Source organism: Pantherophis guttatus, chromosome 2 (assembly GCF_059756535.1).
Source record: "Pantherophis guttatus breed Tessera chromosome 2, ASM5975653v1, whole genome shotgun sequence".
Taxonomy (NCBI): Eukaryota; Metazoa; Chordata; class Lepidosauria; order Squamata; family Colubridae; genus Pantherophis; species Pantherophis guttatus.
Window position 1 is genome coordinate 101,655,185 of NC_142064.1, and position 16,522 is coordinate 101,671,706.

The window sequence follows — 16,522 nt, forward strand, 5'->3', positions numbered from 1 at the left end:
TCCGAGTAGAGGAGGCGGCGTTTGAGTTAACACTTCCGGGGCACGGCCGCGGAGGGCTGAATCGCTTTCGCTGCTTGCCGGAAGCGACGTGTTTCCTGGACTCATTTGAGGAAGAGCGGACCTTCTCCCTTTCCTGCGTTGAACGTTTGGTCTAAATCAGGGGGTCTCCAATCTTGGCAACTTTAAGACTTGTGGACTTCAACTCCCAGAATCCCTCAGCCAGCTTCGTCAAGGCCGTAGGAGAGAAAGGCCGGCACAGACACCGGAGAGGGAGGCTAAAAATCGACAAGCGTTGGCGGAGCTCCGTGCAATCCGAAGTCTCATTTAGAGACTCAGCCGTCTACACTGTTTTACCCACCCGGCTATCACGGATGAAGGTGAGGAAAAGGAAGGCCGTTGTGGGGGAGTTTGACCCACATCCCCCCTCCAAAACTCTCCGAACTACCAGGACTCAGAAGGAGACCCTAAGCCTGTCTGACCCAGAGCAAAACAAAAAGACAGGCAAGCTTGTCTTCAGGGGGACACCAAAGGGAATAGGGAACTACCTGCATTGTTGGCAGATGGATGTACCTGAAGATCATCCCCTCAGCATAGACCCAAGAACTTTCTTGCAGGGTGTGCACCCCCAGATCCGTGACAAGCTCATAGAAGAAATTCGGGCTTGGAGAGGACTCAAATTCCAGCTGGTGCTAAAGGTTGATCTCTGGAAAGGCGCTTGCACAGAGGCTAAGCTTTGTGACAAACAGGAAGTTGTCTTGCAGAACAGTGAGATCGACATGGCACTAGGCAAGGCATTCAGCACTATTCAGGAGAGGCTTGAGAATTGGACCCAGAGAGGTTCCGGTTGGATGGTTGAAAGAGTGCAGAGACTCTGGCTTAATATTGCCCGGTATCAACCCATCCGGGGTGGCTCCTACATCTCAAAAACATCTGTGTTGAGAAACACAAAGGCAATCATAAACGTGAAAAACAAAGATGATCACAGTCTGAGGTGGGCACTCCGCTCAGCCCTGTACCCTGCAAAAGACCACGTGGATAGACCCTCTCAGTACCCCACTCAGGACGGCCTTGATTTCAAAGGGATTGAAGCCCCCACACCCATCTCCCATATCCAGAGGGTAGAAAAACAGAACAATCTAGCCATCAATGTCTTTGGCTGGGACGAGGGCATCATCATCCACCGGCTCAGCTGTCAACCGGAAAACATACTCAGGATCAACCTCTTGCTGACCGAGGAGGCTGGTAAATTCCACTATGCCTGGGTGAAAAGTCTCAGCAGACTTCTGTATCATCAAACTAAGCATCGAGAGCGCAAACATTTCTGTGAGTGCTGCCTCCACTGCTACACCAGGGAAGACCTGCTGAAAGACCATAAGCCTTATTGCCATGGGATTGGGCAGATGGTGGTGAAAGAGGTGATGCCAGAAGAAGGTAAAAACAAGTTTTTCTTCCAGAACCACCAGAAGCAGCTCCCATTCCCATATGTCATATACGCTGACACTGAGGCCCTCATCACAAAGATCAATGGCTCCAAGCCCAACACTACAAAGAGTAACATTCAAAAAACACAAGAGCATGAGGCCTGTGGCTATGCTTATATAGTTGTGCGCTGTGATGGTCAGACAGAGCCACCAGTTATAATCAGAAGGCCAAATGCAGCAAAGGACTTTCTAAACTCTCTCCTAGAAGAAGTAAACAAAATCAAGTTGGAGCTGGCCAAATCCCACCCCATGAACCAAGACAACAAGCAGGCCCACAAGACAGCCACTATCTGCCACGTGTGTCAGAAGCCACTTGATGGAAAGATTGTCCGTGACCATTGCCACACCACAGGGAAATACCGAGGTGCCGCCCACAATGACTGTAACCTTAAGCTGAGGCAGCAATCCAGAAATCCAGTCATTCCAGTTGTCTTCCACAACCTGAGGGACTATGACTCCCACCTCCTGATGCAGGCTATCTCAAAGGTAAAGGGGCATAAGATCACCTGCATTCCAAACAACACAGAGAAATACATCTCCTTCTCTCTAGGGCCACTCCGGTTCATTGACAGTGCCCAGTTTCTGCTGGCCTCCCTTGACAAACTTGTTTCAGCTAACAAGTCTGAAGACTTTCAAATTATGGCTCGGTTTGAGTCCAGCAGAGAAAAACGAGAACTTCTGCTGCGTAAGGGCGTCTACCCATATGAGTACATGGACTCTTGGGAACGATTCACTGAGTCGCAGCTCCCACCAAAGGAAGCATTCTACAGCAAGCTCACAGATGAACATGTATCAGAGGCCGACTACATCCATGCCCAAAAGGTCTGGGATACCTTTGGGTGCCAAACACTAGGGGACTACCATGACCTCTACTTGACTACAGACGTACTCCTCCTAGCAGACATCTTCGAGACCTTCCGGAAGACTTGCATGCAGCAATATGGTCTAGACCCTGCCCACTATTATTCGAGCCCAGGCCTTTCTTGGGATGCACTGCTAAAGAAGACTGGTGTGGAGCTGGATCTGTTCACAGACCATGACCAGCACCTATTCATTGAGAAAGGAAAACGGGGTGGTATTTCCATGGTCTCAAAGCGCTATGCAAGAGCCAACAACTTAATGGTAGAGGGCCATGACTGTTCTAAGCCGAATATTTACATCATGTACCTTGATGCAAATAACCTATATGGATGGGCCATGAGCCAGCCTCTTCCTACAGGTGGCTTCCAGTGGGAAAATGATTTGCAGAGTGTGGAAAAAACCATAGTGAACCATCCAGTAGACAGCCCAGAGGGTTACATCCTCGAGGTGGACCTGGAATACCCTGTAGAGCTCCATGACATGCACAACGCCTACCCACTGGCTCCGGAGCGCATGGTGGTTCAGGAAAAGTGGATGTCAGAGTACCAGCACAAGCTCATTGGCAAAGGCATGGCATCTACCGAGGTTGAAAAACTGGTCCCCAACCTCCGCGACAAGGAACACTATGTACTACATTACCGCAACCTTCAGCTTTACCTGTCTCTTGGCATGCGCCTGAAGAAGATTCACCGGGCCTTGAGATTCAAGCAGAGTCCTTGGATGGAGCCCTACATTAGGATGAACACAGACCTCCGCAAAAAAGCGAGCAGTGACTTTGAGGAAGACCTGTACAAGCTAATGAACAACAGTGTATTTGGGAAAACCATAGAGAACCTCCGCAAGCGAGTCAATGTCAAATTAGTACGTGCAAACGAGGAAAAGAAACTGTGGAGTCTTATAGCCAGCCCAGCATTTGCACAGGCAAACATATTTGATGATGACTTGGTAGCCATTCAGGTTCACAAGAGCCACCTAGTCCTCAATCGGCCTATATATGTGGGTATGAGCATCCTTGATCTCTCAAAATATCTTATGTATGACTTCTACTATAACAAGATGAAGGCTCAATATGGGGAGTGCTGCCAACTCCTTTACACAGATACCGATTCCCTCCTTCTTGAGATCCAGACAGAGAATGTATACGAAGACATGATCACACAGGCAGACCTCTATGACACATCCAACTATCCAAAAGATCACTCCCTCCACAGCATAACAAACAAGAAGGTCTTAGGGAAGATGAAGGATGAGTGTGCTGGAGTGGCCATTGCTGAGTATGTTGGCCTGCACCCCAAGATGTATTCAATCCTGGAGGCTGGTGGCCCAGAGGCCAAGAATATCAAGAAGGCCCAAGGTGTGAAAAAGAGCGTTGTGAAAAAGCATATCCATCATGAACACTATAAAGAAGCCCTCTTCAGCAACAGGACCTTCGGCCATTGTACATATGTGTTGCGGGCTGAGCGTCACCATATCTATGGACAGTACCTGAACAAGGTAACGCTGTCTCCCTATGACAGCAAGCGCTGGATTGCAGAAGATAGGGTGAACACCCTAGCTTATGGCCACAAGGATGCCAGAGGCCAGCAGTACCTGGCTAGGAGTGGATGATACTATATGTGATGGCAGCTGGGTATCAGGAGACACCTGGAAGAACTCTTCCTAGACAGTTGGTATAAGTTTCTCATTGTGGAATGTAGAATATTAAACCAAAATCAATGTAGCTTAAAATATTCTACTCTTGACTCATTTATCAACATTCCTCCAGAAAGCTGAAGTCTGTCTTGTTTTTTTTCCTCTAAGGGGGAGGGAGCATTAATGAGCAAGATTTTTGGCTTACTCCTGTCTCATGAATTACTTTTTTACTCAGTCAATTTTTGATGTTGCACTTATGATTGATTATTTTAACCAAGAAAAGAAAGGCTTATATACATCTGAATGACTTCATGGACAATTTTTTTTTACAGTGTTCTTGTGATTTTAACCAGATGGACATTCTTGGGGAAAGTCAGTATTATTCCAAATTGTTTCCATTTCAGCATTAAGTTTCTGACTGGATTTGTGGAACCCCAGAGCTTTAGAAATTGTTTTGTAACCTTTTACAAATCGATAGGCATATGTGACATTTTACAGAAGTCTTCAGCAATTTCTTTGGTAAAGGGACATTTTACTATCTTTGGCGGACATGTAAAAAAGCTGAAAAGTTTTGGATTGAAATACTTAATTCAGAAAATTTTACAGATTAATATACAATTGCAACCAGCGGCTTTTCTTCTGGGATTGATGGACAAACATTTGGAAAAAAATGTTTTTATATGTCATAAGTATGAGATTAATATATACATATATGATGGAACCTATATAGAGACTAAATTGACTCCTTGGATTGGAGAAAAGACAATATTTATATTATTGATTTGAAACTCCTTACAAACTTTTTGTGTGAAATAGAAAAAAAGATATAATTTATGATTTTGATGATTAGAAAAATATAGATGAAAATAAAGTATTTTGAACCATTACAATAAGAAGTAATTTTATATTTGCACTTATAACTGCTATAAAGAAAACCAGAAACTACTTTTTTCTATTACTTTCCGTTCTTTTTGTACTTTTGGCTCTGTTGTGTTTTTTTTTCTTTACTTTATATTCTTGTTACTTTTTATCTCTTTCTTGAAAATATTTAATAAAAATATTACACACACAGGAACAGGTAGTCCTTGACTTAGGAACCACATGACCAGACCTATTTTTGTGATTTTTTTTTTGGTTAAATGAATGCTGCAGTTGTTAAGTGAATGTAATGGTTGTTAAGTGAACCCATTGTTTGCTATGGGTGTCGAGCCTCACAGCATGCTCAACAACGCTACCGCGCGATGACAACAGCAAAGGATATACAGACGTTTACATACAGACAGGGTGATGGTGGCACGGGATGCAGGCGGTCGTGTGCAGGGTGTGGAGTGGAGGTGTCGTGTGCAACGGGTGTAGGGTGGTTCCTGAACGTTGCTGTGGTTCCTGAACATTGCTGCGGAAGAACGCTCCTGAGCACACCGATGGCCAATACGCTGATGGGGAAGGGTGGGGTGATAATAACGGGTGTGGTATTAAAGGAGGAAATGGACATAATGAACCGGCGGGCTATTTAAATGCTCACCTTCAGGGATCCATAGCGCCGATTTCGTTCGCTTTTGCGAATCGCAGCGTGTGTCTGGAAGCCGACGTGAATAAACCAGCATTCTGCAAAGAGCTGAACTGTGTTTGCTGAGTTTTGATTGCGTCTTGCACGGAACTACTGAGAGGAAATCGGTGCTCCCCTTTTCTGGCTATGGATGGCGGAGGGCGTGGATACAGCCACTGCTTAACCGGCCCTGGAGGAGGAAGGGCCACCACCCAACGCGGAGGAAATCCCGGTTGAGCCTCAGCTTTCGATTCGGCCAAAGGAACGAGGATGAAGCCACAGTTAGGGTGAGGAGACTAGAGAGGCTGGGCTGGCGAGGGGTGTGGCCAGCCAGGCAGATCGGGGGAGTGGTGGCAAAGCCCCACTTTGGCTGCTCCGCCGAACGCTCGTAAAGACCCAACGTCGCCTCCATACAGCGAACGGTTTTATCGATGGAGAGAGAGGCGTTGGGTCGACGATGATGACGGGGAGTGGAGTTACTCAACAGGACTGGGCCAATCCACCATAGAAGTACTCCGGGAGTGGATTGGGGAAGCCAGCTTCCGTGACGCACAGTCCTGGCAACCGTAGTTGACGGGGACTGACTCTAACACTGGCTGGCACCCTTCCTCTACAGGACAAGAGACCCGGCTCCGGTTAGCCAGCCCCAAGGTGCGGGTGGGCCCTTCCCTAGGCGGTGGTTCCCGCCTGCCTGCCACACACCATCCAACACCCCAACCTGTTGGATCTACATGATCTGTCCCCGTCCACACACACACACAAACACAGCCAGCCGAGGGTTAAGGAAGCACTTGGAACACACCCAGGTCTTTATCTCCAACTTGGCAGCGATATACACACCGTCTGCCAAGTGCTTTTATTTCCACAGAAAACAGAAAGATAATATACTTAGCGTACAAGAGTCCAAGAATTATTATTCCTCTCAGCAGTTTCGGATGAGGCTTTAGTGACTATCCAAGGTTTACTTTTGTTCGTCACAAGGATCACTGGCCACCACCCTCTATTATATAGTCTCTGGGGTGTGGTCCAGTGACTCAGTTCTAATCCCTAGCATGCCTCCTGAGCTGCTGCAATCGTTTATCACGCCTTCGGAGGCATGCGTCCAGGAATGATGTCTCTCCCTCGCTCTCATCCGAGCCACCTGTCTCCCTGCTAATCTCCTCTCCCTCGGCCGGCACCTGAGACAGTGCCAGAGGGGAGGGGCCTGGAGAGGGAGGCCTGGCTGACTCCTCTTCCTCATGCTCGGAGCTTTCTTCCTCCGATGGGACAGGCTCAGAGGGCGGGCCCACAACACTACACCTATGGGACCGGTACTTGGCCCGCTTCGCTCAGCTCTGGGACAGGCTGCCAGGAAAAGACAACTCTTGCATACAAATCCCAGGCTGACAAGCACCAAGCTCCTGCTCCACCTTTACGGGTAGGGGACATGGTATATCTTTCTACTAAATACATCAAATTAAGGCTCCCCAGTAGGAAACTAGGATCAAAATACTTGGGCCCCTTCCCCATTGTCAGGGTTATCAATCCAGTCACCGTAATGCTGAAACTCCCTCCGTTACTGGGGAAAATTCACCCTGTATTTCATAGTAGCCTTTTGAAACCAGCTAAACTAACCCAGAAAAACTGTGATCGTCCTGGTCCAATCACAGAGGGTCATTATGAAGTGGACGAAATATTAGACTCTAAGATACAAAGAGGGAAGCTGTACTACCTGGTTAAATGGACAGGATATCCAGTAGAGGTGTCCTGGATACCATACACTGATGTACACACCAAACGGCTATTGCGACGGTTTCATAAATTAAATCCACAGAAACCGCGGTTAAGCGCTAATGGTGTACATTTGTCTCTTACAGAGGGATCCTTGGTGAAAGGGGAGCTGCCTGTCGAGCCTCGCAGCACGCTTGACGCTACCGCACGATGACAACAGCAAAGGATATACAGACGTTTACATACACACGGGGTGATGGTGGCACGGGATGCAGGCGGTTGTGTGCGGGGTGTGGGGTGGAGGTGTCGTGTGCGACGGGTGTAGGACGGTTCCTGAACGTTGCTGCGAAAGAACGCTCTGAGCACACCGATGGCCAATATGCTGATGGGGAAGGGTGGGGTGATAATAACGGGCCTGGTATTGAAGGAGGAAATGGACGTAATGAACGGGCGGGCTATTTAAACGCTCACCTTCAGGGATCCATAGCGCCGATTTCGTTCGCTTTTGCGAATCGCAGCATGTGTCTGGAAGCCGACATGAATAAACCAGCATTCTGCAAAGAGCTGAACTGTGCTTGCTGAGTTTTGATTGTGTCTTGCACGGAACTACTGAGAATGGGCTGCCATTCCCCCCCCCCCCCAGAAACTGGAAGTAACCGCTGATTTCTGGCAAAAATGTAGTAAATTGCAGTCACATAACTGGAGTGCTGCAAATGATTGTAAGTGCAGACTGGTTGCTGAGCACCCAAAGTGCAGTCATGGGACTGCAGAGGGGATGAAGTTGGAACTCCAAATGAGTTTTAACTTTTGGAACTTAACTTTTGAAAGCTGCATTGTTAGTTCAAATGCTCACTGCTCCTGGGATCTTTTGAAGCCATTCTTCAGTTTAGTAGTCATAGCCCTGACAGCTTCTACACCCACTGGGACTGCTTTGGTCTTCACTTTCCACATCCTGAGTCTCTAGCTCATATTTTATGCCTGGGTCCCCAACCCCTGAGCCGTGGTCACTGCTGGGCCATGGCCTACTTACAATGGTCACACAAGCACATACTCACACTCATACAAGCTTGACTCACACAAGCGGTAGGTTGGTGCGCATACACTCACAGCTCAATTTGTGTGAGTGGCAGGCTGGCGCGCACACACATGTATGCGCAGCTCAGTTGACCTGCATGTGCGTGTGTGCTGGCCTGCCACTCACACAAGTAGAGCTTCATGTGTGTGCTGACCCACCGCTCGCATGGCCCAGTTCCCCTCTCCCCTCCCCCCTGCTGGGCCACCCAGCCACAAAGGTTGGGGACTGCTGTTCTATGCAGATGTTCCTGTGCACAAATCTAGCTATTTCAATGTTGCTCAGTGTATGCTGTTCCTGCCTGCATTTTACACCCTGCCACTATGTGTTGGACTGTCTCTGAGGTCTCTGGACTTAGTCTTCATTTTGGGTTCCATCTAATATGATAGACCCCTGCTTCTATGAATCTGGTGCTTAGTGTCTTTATATGCTGTAATGATCAGTACTTCAGGGCTGTTTTTTAATCCAGCCCTTTCCACCCTCTGGTAGGGTTTCCCAATGTCTGCCACTTCAGCTGTCTGTTGTTGATACATCCCATGCAGAATCTTATCTTGCCATGGCACTTCCTGTTAGTTGTTTCTCCCATGTCTGCTGCTGCCTCAGACATTCAGCTTTCATTTTTGGGTGCTATCTTGTACTTCTGGATACTCTGGGTTTTATCCAGGACAGTGGCTTTGATGCTCACCAGACCCTGTCCACCTTTCCGAGTAGTGTACCGTTTCTCTCTACATCGTAAGGAACTTCCAGGTCCTCATATTGGCAGCTTCCATACCATGCTTTGTCCAGCTCTCTATACCAGCAGGTGTCTGATAACTGGAAGAGCATGTTAATGGTTTAGATCTTTTTCTCATTGAGCTGGCTCTTCAGGGCCTCTCTTATCCTTTAGTGGTACTTGGATGTTGCTGTCTTCCTTGCTTCCTCATGGTTCCCTTTTGCTGTGGGTTGCCAAGGTTCTTGTAACAGGCCTCTTTATCTGTTGTGTGGCTTGCTGACATTTTCACCCCATTAGTTTTAACTATTTTTCCTCTCTTGACTATCATCTATTCATATTTCTCCAATCTAAATGACATCCTAATGTCCTCACTGTAGAGCTTGTGGGTGCTCCATTGCAGGTTTTCAAGAAAAGATGACAATCATTTGAAATAGTGAGAGGACTCCTGTGTGGGCAAGGAGTTGGACTAGAAGACCTCCAAGATCCCTTCCGGTCCTATGATTCTATTATCTGTGTCAGGTGGATCAGTGAGTCAATGTCTTCTCTCTTAGCATACATCTTGATGTCACCTATGTAGGGGAGGTGGCTGATGATTGTTCCATTCTTCTATCCATATCCAGTCCTTATGGTTATCTGACAGAGGGGATCAAACCTATGCAGAACAGTAGTGGATACAGTGCATCACCTTAGTACATGCCACACTTGATGGCCACTTGTTTTAAGCTATCTTGAGCTGGCTTTTAGAATTGTCTTCTAGACTCCCATTAAGTTTTTGAGGAAGTTCCTTATTGTCCTGTTAACTTTGTATAGTGTCAGGCATTCACAGTGTGTGTGAATGTGTGCGGCATTGGGGTGTAGGTTTTCCTTTAGTCAAGCCAAATTGTGTTTAGATCGTTCTGTCTAGGCTAGGGGACTCCAAACTTGGCAACTTCAAGACTTGTGGACTTCAACTCCCAAAATTCCTCAGCCAGCCATGTCTAGACTTGAATTGTGGGTGATTGTTCTGTCTATGAACAGCTGGTGTTTTGAGCCTCGTGTTGTTCCCATGCCTGACACCTGACAGGACTTTCCATGATGTGAGGAGACAGGTTATTGACTAGTTGTTGGATGGTGCTTTCTCTTGCAGGAATATTTCATGATCAACACTGTCCTTTCTGTTAGCGAGTCTAGGTGCTGCTAGCTAGTCATCAGTGCTGCTAGGCATTCATGTACTGCTGTTAGTTTTATTTAGCCAGTAGGCATGGGTCTTGACCAGGCCAGGTGCTATCCAGCTCTTAGTGCTATTGTCCCACTGTTGGATGTTTGCTACTGTGATGGTGACTGGTTCCTGTTCTGGGAGATTGTTGTGGTCTGCAGCCATTTTGCATTAGTGTTACGTGTTTTCTCTTTATCCCAAATTATCATATCCACCAGCTTTGGCTTGATGCCTTGCTGGTGTTCTGCCATCAGTTGGGGAAGGAAGGGGGGAACAAATAGGCAATAAAGTTGTATACTTTTATGATGGGAAATTGGGAGGGAGGAATTGACAATTGAGAAAAAAATAGAACATTTTGAAATCTAGTTTGTACTGGCACACTGACATCTTCAAAGCCATTTGCCCTAAGAGTGGATTTTCATCAACCCAAACACCCCAGCATTTCCCAAAACATCTTGGCGGTGCCAGTTTGGCTACACATGGACAGACTCTGGGGGGAAGGGTTAGGGCAGGGGTGTCAAACTCAAGGCCTGGGGGCTGGATCCGGCCCACAGGGTGCTTAGATCCAGCCCACAGGGCCGCCCTGGAAACAACAAAAGAGTGGCTCACAGTGCCGAGCTCCATTTTTGCTGACAGGGTTGCTGGAGGCCATCGCAGCTGAAAACAGAGCTCAGGAGGCTGTTTTCTGTGGCAGAGCGCTTGAGCCACCACAGGTGCCCCTTGACATGAGTGACATTGAGCTGGCCACACCTATCCTGGCTACACCCACTCTGCTCCCCCCACAGCTCAAACACAACCCTAATGTGGCCCTCAATGAAATAGAGTTTGACACCCTTGGGCTAGGAGTTTAGTTCTGTATTGGCACATGGGAATTTTAGATTCTGCTTGACTTTACTGCAATCAGCATCTCTTAGTAAAAGTGCCTTTTCACTTCAACCAAATGGAGTCTAGAGTTTTACTTTCCTAAGGGATCAGACTGGGGCAGGTTCTTCCAGTACTGTTCAATTTCTGCTGTTGGTGCTTCTGCTGTTACTGTGTTGTTGCACAATAGTGGTCCTGAACTATATTAGGAATCCTTATATTCATTTCTAAATTAAAGGAGAGGGGCAGTTGCTTAGTAAGTATTAACATTTTGGCTCTGACTAGTGCAATAAACAATAACAATAGAAATTACCCATTGCAGCCACTAGGTGGTGACATTTATACAATGATAAAATCCTTAAATACTGTATCAAAGGCCTGTTTGACAAATTAATGAGAAGATGCTTGCCTCTACTTCAGTGGCAGTTTGTTTCATAACAGGCCATGCTAGTAAAAAAGCAGATTTGTTCATCCTTAACTAAGTGTGTATTAAAGTACAGGATAAATTATGTGGAAATAAGCAATACTACTACTATTACCTTGAGCCTGAGCCATGTTAGATTTTCAAAATTATACTGAGTATTTTGATTGTATTTGGAGGTAAATAGTAACTAATGGATATGCTTCAGCAGAGAAACTATGAAGGATCTTGAAAAGGTCCCCCCCACCCCCACTAGCTGCAGAACAGTTTTATGGGCTAATTTCAATTTCTGTTCCACTTTAAACTGTTCTGCATGCAATCATCACTAGTGTTTATGACCCTCATGTGAAGAATCATAATTCCCTAATTCTATATGCTGGAATCAGTAAAAATGATGTTTTCTCCAGATACAGTTTTAGTTTCTTCTCCCAAAAGCTCAAAGATTGAGCTGCTTGAAAAATCCAACCATGAATATTTTGGATATTCAGACATACCCAGTCCTTACTGGATATATCTGGATATTCCATATTTTATTGGAATACAACTTATTTTATAGTCTTGATCAGCAAATAATATTTTCTAATGATCATGATGGGAAAAGATCTTAATGACTGTAAATATTCAGTCTAATTAATGAAGAACATTACATATAGCTCATCTGTATCCAGAGATATATGGTAATGCAGCAGGATGATTAAAACGATGTGCTATGGACCAGGCAGATATTAAAGCATGACTGAGGGATAAAATTACCAAGAATCAGGATATGAACTTCCAGGGTCAAGAATGGCCCAAGAACAGCTAGATCCCTTTCTACATTGTCTTCTAAAGTAGGATAGAATGGGAATGTTATTGATTTGGTCATTTGGCCATATCAAAAGTACAAAACTGATACAAGTATACAATTAAGTGCAGAGAAAACAGCAGGAAAATTGTTTTTTAAACTGTAGCAATATTTCATGAGAAGATTGAGGATAGTTGGTCAGAGTCCGACAATAATAAGAGATGAGTACACAGAGGAGCTCTGTGTGTAAAAGAACTGTGGGAAGTGTGTAAGGACTAAGGTGTACTCCATTTTGGGCAGATTGATCACCTGAATTCTAGCACTAGCATAGAAAAGCCAAGAATGTGTAAGGCTGTACATGTGGTGCATAAGGGTTTTGCTCTTTTATAGTTGGTTATTTCATTTGCAGGTTTTTGCCTTAGTTCTATTGCTGCTGTTTCTATTTTGGGAATCAAGGATCTACAACTATCTAATTACTCAGTTATGGTGGCAATGGATGCACCACTGGAAGGCTTTCACTCATTATTAGGTTAGGGATAGGTCATCAATGGGTCCTCCTGGATTCATTATTAATTGAAGAAGGTCTGTTATGGTGTTAGCCAGGTGTGTTTTAAATATCTTAAGATCATAGTTTTGGTGTCCTACTGATATTCCATTTAGATTCTACTGTATTATTTATTTTATTTATTTATTTATTAATTTAATTTGTATACCGCCCTTCTCCCAGAAGGGACTCAGGGCGGTGAACAGCCAAAATTAAAAAACATACAAATGCAAAAGTTAAGATAATTAAAAGAATTAAATCATTGGCTACCCAAATTTAAAACCCCAATTCCATAAAATTTAAAATCCCAATTAAAGACCATTTAGGCTAGGCCGGCTTGATGAAATAAAAACGTCTTCAGGGCTTTACGGAAGGTCCGGAGGTCCGGGATCAATCGTATTCCAGGAGGCAGCTCATTCCACAGGGCGGGTGCCCCCACAGAGAAGGCTCACCCCCTGGGGGCCGCCAGCTGACATTGCCTGACCGACGGCACCCCGAGGAGGCCCTCTCTGTGAGAGCGTATTGGCCGGTGGGAGGTTATCGGTAGCAGCAGGCGGTCTCGCAAATACCCTGGCCCTAAGCCATGGAGCGCTTTAAAGATGAGAACCAACACCTTAAAGCGCACCCGGAAGACCACCGGGAGCCAATGCAGCTCGCGCAGGAGAGGTGTTACGTGGGAGCGCCACGTCGCTCCCATAATCACCCGCGCGGCCTCATTCTGCACCAGCTGGAGCCTCCGGGTGCTCCTCAGGGGGAGCCCCATGTAGAGAGCGTTACAGTAGTCCAGGCGTGACGTAACCAAGGCATGAGTGACTGTGCACAAGGAGTCCCGATCCAGAAAGGGGCGCAACTGGCGTATCAGGCGAACCTGATAAAAAGCCCCCCTGGCCACGGCCGTCATATGCTCTTCTAAAGACAGTCGTGTGTCCAGGAGGACGCCCAAGTTGCGAGCCCCCTCTGTGGGGGTCAGTGACTCGCCCCCAATAGCCAGCGATGGCACCAGCTGGCTATACCGGGACGCCGGCATCCACAGCCACTCGGTCTTGGAAGGGTTGAGCCGAAGCCTGTTCCTCCCCATCCAGACCCGCACGGCCTCCAGACACTGGGACATCACTTCGAGGGCATCATTGGGGTGGTCTGGGGTGGAAATGTACAGCTGAGTGTCATCAGCATACAGATGGCATCGCACCCCAAAACCACGGATGATCTCACCCAGCGGCTTCACATAAATGTTGAACAGGAGTGGCGAGAGGACCGACCCTTGCGGCACCCCGCAAGCAAGGCGCCTCGAGGTCGACCTCTGCCCCCCTGCCAACACAGACTGCGACCGGTCAGAGAGATAGGAGGAGAACCACCGCAACACGGTGCCTCCCACCCCCAGTCCCTCCAGCCGGCGCAGCATGATACCATGGTCGATGGTATCAAAAGCCGCTGAGAGGTCTAACAGGACCAGAACAGAGGAACAACCCCTGTCCCGAGCCCTCCAGAGATCATCCACCAATGCGACCAATGCCGTCTCCGTGCTGTACCCAGGCCTGAAGCCGGACTGGCACGGATCTAGATAGACGGTTTCATCCAGGAACTGTGGGAGCTGTCGCGCAACCACACTCTCCCCAACCTTCGCAACAAAGCGAAGGTTGGAGACCGGACGATAGTTTGCCAAAACGGCCGGGTCCAGAGAAGGCTTCTTGAGGAGGGGCCTCACCACCGCCTCTTTCAAGGCAGGAGGCAAGAAACCCTCTCTCAGAGAAGCATTTATGATCCTCTGGAGCCAGCCTTGTGTTACCTCCCGGGTGGCCAGTACCAGCCAGGAGGGGCACGGGTCCAATAAACGTGTGGTTGTGTTTAATCTCCCCAGGATCCTGTCCACGTCCTCAGGAGTCACAGGGTCGAACTCATCCCAGGTAACATTCTCAAGACCAGCCTCAGTCACCCCGCCGGGATCTACCCAGTCAGAGTCCAAGCCTTCCCGAATCTGAGCGATTTTATCGTGCAGATACTGTGCAAAATCCTCAGCCTGCCCTTGCAAGGGGTCCTCCCGTGCTCCCTGATGTAGGAGGGAGCGGGTCACCCTAAACAAGGCGGCTGGGCGGTTATCTGCCGATGCAATAAGAGCGGAAAAGTGGTTACGCTTTGCCGCTTTTATCGCCACTAGATAGGTCTTAATATGAGACCTAACTAGTGTTCGGTCGGATTCGGAGCGACTCGCCCTCCAACCACTCTCTAGGCGTCTTTTCCGGCGCTTCATCTCCCTCAGCTCCTCGGAAAACCAAGGGGCCGGGCAGGTTCGGCGTCGGGTCAGAGGCCGCAAAGGCACGACTCAGTCCAGAGCACCGGCGGCTGTCCTATCCCAGGCAGCCACCAGATCTTCAGCCGAGTCGTGTGCCAGAGTTTCAGGAACTGGCCCAAGCTCCCTCTGGAACCTATCAGGATCCATCAGGCGCCTGGGGCGGAACCACCTGGTCGGTTCCGCCTCCCTGCAGTGGGGTGCAGCGGTCGAAAGGTCCAGTCTCAGGAGAGAATGGTTCGACCATGACAGGGGTTCAATAACTATATCCCCTATATCCAGACCACTCCGCCACTGACCAGAGATAAAAACCAAGTCCAGAGTGTGTCCTCCCACGTGAGTGGGGCCATGAATTAATTGTGTCAGGTCCATGGCTGTCATGGAAGCCATAAACTCCCGAGCCATCCCAGACGCCCCACCGGTAGATGGCAGGTTGAAATCCCCCATGACCAAAAGTCTGGGGGTATCAACCGCCACCCCGGCAATAACGTTGAGAAGCTCGGGCAGGGCCGCTGTCACGTGGCAGGGAGCCAGGTACGCGATCAGCAGGCCCACCTGCATCCCATGGCCCCACTTCACCAGGAGAGACTCACATCCGGCTATCTGAGGTACAGTGGCCTCCCTCGGATCAAGACCTTCCTTTATAACGACCGCCACCCCCCCACCCCTGCCCTGGGCCCTTGGCTGATGGAATGCGCGGAAACCTGGTGGGCACATCTCTACGAGGGGGACCCCCCCCTCTTGGCCCAACCAGGTCTCTGTAATACCTGCCAGGTCCGCACCCCCCTCCTGTATTAGCTCACAAATGAGGGGGGCCTTATTAACCACGGACCTGGCGTTGCACAACATCAGTCTAAGGCCTGGGCTCTGAGACTCTGGACAGCCGGGGAAACGAGAAGAGTCATGGGGGCCGAGGCATGCCACCGCTTGGAGATAGCGGGTGCGTGCCCCCACCAACTGATGTGGCCCCCTACTCCCGCCATATCTGCCCCTCCCAACCACGGTCCTGATAGAACTGCCCTCCACCCTATCCACACTGAGCTCCTCCACACCCCGCTCCCCGCCTTCCGTTCCATGCCCCTGTAACGGGCCTGACCTATGCCCCTCCCTCCCCACCCCCCGCCCTAAGCCCCTTAAAAGATTACAAAAAGACAATTTTAAAAAACCCCACAACCTCCTCTTTGCGGCATGCCATGTAGGTTGCGTTTTTTGGAAGCCAAAATGTTAGTTCATGCAGATAGTCAGGCTGTGTGACTTCAGAGTTAGATGGCCAATTCCAGAAGATGCTACATATAGATTATTGTTATGTTACAGCAGTTGTACTTGCAGGAGTCTTTGGATAGAATTCAATAGTTTAAAACTATAACAAATAGAGAAAGAGTGCATTAGCTCCTCTGATTTCCCTTGTGGTTTCAA

At 48.1% G+C, this 16,522-nt stretch overlaps 1 protein-coding gene across 1 annotated transcript; it reads left to right on the forward strand.

Moving 5' to 3' along the window:
- The first annotated feature begins 32 nt into the window (after positions 1-32).
- On the forward strand, positions 33-5,049 carry LOC117661806 (uncharacterized). Its single transcript, XM_034410969.3, has one exon. The coding sequence runs from the start codon at positions 372-374 to the stop codon at positions 3,948-3,950; it is 3,579 nt and encodes a 1,192-aa protein (XP_034266860.2). The 5' UTR covers positions 33-371; the 3' UTR covers positions 3,951-5,049.
- Positions 5,050-16,522: the final 11,473 nt, after the last annotated feature.